The sequence below is a fragment of the Rutidosis leptorrhynchoides genome, chromosome 7 (genome assembly GCF_046630445.1).
Source record: "Rutidosis leptorrhynchoides isolate AG116_Rl617_1_P2 chromosome 7, CSIRO_AGI_Rlap_v1, whole genome shotgun sequence".
Taxonomy (NCBI): Eukaryota; Viridiplantae; Streptophyta; class Magnoliopsida; order Asterales; family Asteraceae; genus Rutidosis; species Rutidosis leptorrhynchoides.
In genome coordinates, this window is record NC_092339.1 from 115,389,718 (window position 1) to 115,392,149 (window position 2,432).

Here is a 2,432-nt window from a genome sequence, read left to right on the forward strand (position 1 = left end):
AAGTTGCTGAAGTTCTTAAGGGTACATATTTTAAAATCTGTGTGATAATAAGTTTTTTTTGTTCTCATGTGATATATATGTTTTTTCTTTTAATAATTTGTAGACAAAGTTTGATATTCCACCAACTGCTGATTCTTGGATACTCCAATCATATGGGCGCAAGATGAAAAAATTGGAGGGCGAGAGTTAAGGACTGTTTCTTTGACCCGTCTAAACCAATGGAGGCTCAATTAAAGTCACCACCTCTAGAACTAACCAAAAGACACTGGAGAAGTCTTCTTGAATATTGGACCAGAGATAATGTGATGGTGTGATATATTCTTACACTTTCATGTAGATAGACTAACGATCGTGGCTAAACAATAAGAATAAGATAGATGTTCAATGGTTAGTTGACGTATACCAAATCTTTGACTTTTCTTAGCTATATTTTACACGTTTGCCTCTTGTAACTAGTAGCCATTGTACATGGGCCTGGACTACCAAACGTAACATAGCATATGTAGCACTCAATGGGAGATCCTTAATGAAGAAAGAATAAAGCCAATAGGGCTAACAACAGTTACTTCATCATGATTTGATCTCCTGGAATACTGACCACTCTTTTCTTGTTCAGTAGATGACCGAAAGAAACAAAGCCAATAGGGCTAAAAAGAAGTTGTCACAATTGACGGGAAAAAAAAGTTTTGCAAGAATTCGTGAAGAACTGAAGGTAATATATCATGGGGGAATTATTTATATAGTATAGCTTTTGAATATACATCGTTAATAGTTACCTCAGTTTTACTCATTGTAGGTGAGTTTGGGAAGAGAACCAACTAGGGTGGATATGTTTAAGGAATGTTATTCAAATGGAATTGGTGAAAGTGAAGCTGCTTGTGCCTTTGTAAGTAATTTTACAAAAGTAGATCAAATATATCCTACACATGATATCATTTGAAGTATACTTTTAGGTCGGAGATAAAAGAAAATATCTATTAACCATATCTTTAATTTAATTAGTTGTAGTTGACACTTATGGTAAGCATTGCATATACTGTGATTGGGCTATAGCATTTCATATATCGAATATCAGCGTAGAATTATAAGTCAACACAATCCTAACTAACCAAATCATCTATTTATAGGATATATTTGATTGTATAGCTGTGTATTATTATGTGATAGTTATGCTTTGTATAGCTCACAAATTAGTTGGCAATTTTTCATGTATATCGATGCCATCTCTGTATATATACCGGTCATATTATTGAATAAAATATCAACGATTTACAATCTCTTTTATGCAGGAAAAAATGAAAAAACTTACTGAGAAACTCGGTGATGGTGCAACTGATGCACCTGGACCAGATGATGTTTTTGCCACGATAATGGGTACAGCTAAAAATGGTACTGCAAAAATGTATGGACTTGGTGTTCGCGCCAATCATTTGTGGGGTGCAGGACCTAGTCGATTAGCTCTTAACAAAGAAAATGCTCATCTGATGTCTAAAAATGCAAAACTTGAAGATGAAAATGCAAGGTTAAAAGCCCTAGTGGAGAAGAATAATGGTCCGGGTGTTCAGACTGATGGTTCGCGTGTTCATGATAATGGTTCGGGTGTTCGACGTTTAAGGGTATGTTTCAATTTAATAGCTTACTGTTTTTTCTACCCTTTTAGCGTTCATAAATGTTTTTTTGACAACTTAATTTTAGGTCGGAAAGGAAGTTTATATAAAAAGCATTAACTTCGAGAACGTAGCAAGAGGATGGTTGAAGAGCATGGAACCAAGTACGGTTGTTTTGGGGACAGAAACTGGACATTATTGGTGTGAGGTCGAGGTTCGGCCATAAAAAAAGATGAAGCTTTGTTTAGGCCATTTGATCATTTGATATGCCTTCAGAATGTCACTGGTACGTCTATTGCTTGGCCTGCTAAGTTAATCGAGGTATGTCCTTGTTATAGTTGTAATAATTAAGATTAGTTTTTATAATGTGCACATTTATGCTTATACATAGATGATTTAATTTCTAGTTGGTACGTGGTGATTAATCAAGATGGATGGTGGCAGCTTGAAGACTTTTTGTATTTGTTAATGTTGGCCGGTTTATTAATGAATGTTTGTGTGTTTGAGATAATTTGTTGATGTATGTGTTCGTGTGTTTGAGACAATGATCCGTTGATATTAAACATTTTCCTATGGTGATTATATTTTGATTGAAACAATATGATTGTAACTTTAATGTGCTGATCAAAATTATATTTTATATTTAATATTTGTTTTGTAATTAAAAAAATTTAAATTATTGTAATTGTAATGAATAATAAATTGATGCAATCAAAAGAAAACTGGATCCGAACATGGCCCAAAAGGCCCAAATAGCTGAAGCAGGCCCGAAAGGCCTAGTAAGCTTAAACGTGGCGACATGCCCAATTAGCATAACCTGGCCCA

At 34.4% G+C, this 2,432-nt stretch overlaps 1 protein-coding gene across 1 annotated transcript; it reads left to right on the top strand.

The window, feature by feature from the left end:
• The first annotated feature begins 218 nt into the window (after positions 1–218).
• LOC139859534 (uncharacterized) lies at positions 219–2,126 on the top strand. The gene is made up of 7 exons (XM_071848312.1): positions 219–308; positions 620–712; positions 797–886; positions 1,290–1,616; positions 1,696–1,821; positions 1,884–1,893; positions 1,999–2,126. Exons 1-7 carry the CDS (start codon positions 219–221, stop codon positions 2,124–2,126), a joined length of 864 nt encoding a protein of 287 aa, XP_071704413.1.
• The last annotated feature ends 306 nt before the right edge of the window (positions 2,127–2,432 follow it).

What these genes read in the sequence shown, in the direction of transcription:
- LOC139859534 (XM_071848312.1), top strand. Translation starts at nt 219, where the DNA reads ATGGAGGCTCAATTAAAGTCACCACCTCTAGAACTAACCAAAAGACAC. An exon ending in GTGAAGCTGCTTGTGCCTTT is followed by an intron (nt 887 to 1,289) that starts GTAAGTAATTTT and finishes TCTTTTATGCAG; the next exon opens with GAAAAAATGAAAAAACTTAC. An exon ending in CGGGTGTTCGACGTTTAAGG is followed by an intron (nt 1,617 to 1,695) that starts GTATGTTTCAAT and finishes ACTTAATTTTAG; the next exon opens with GTCGGAAAGGAAGTTTATAT.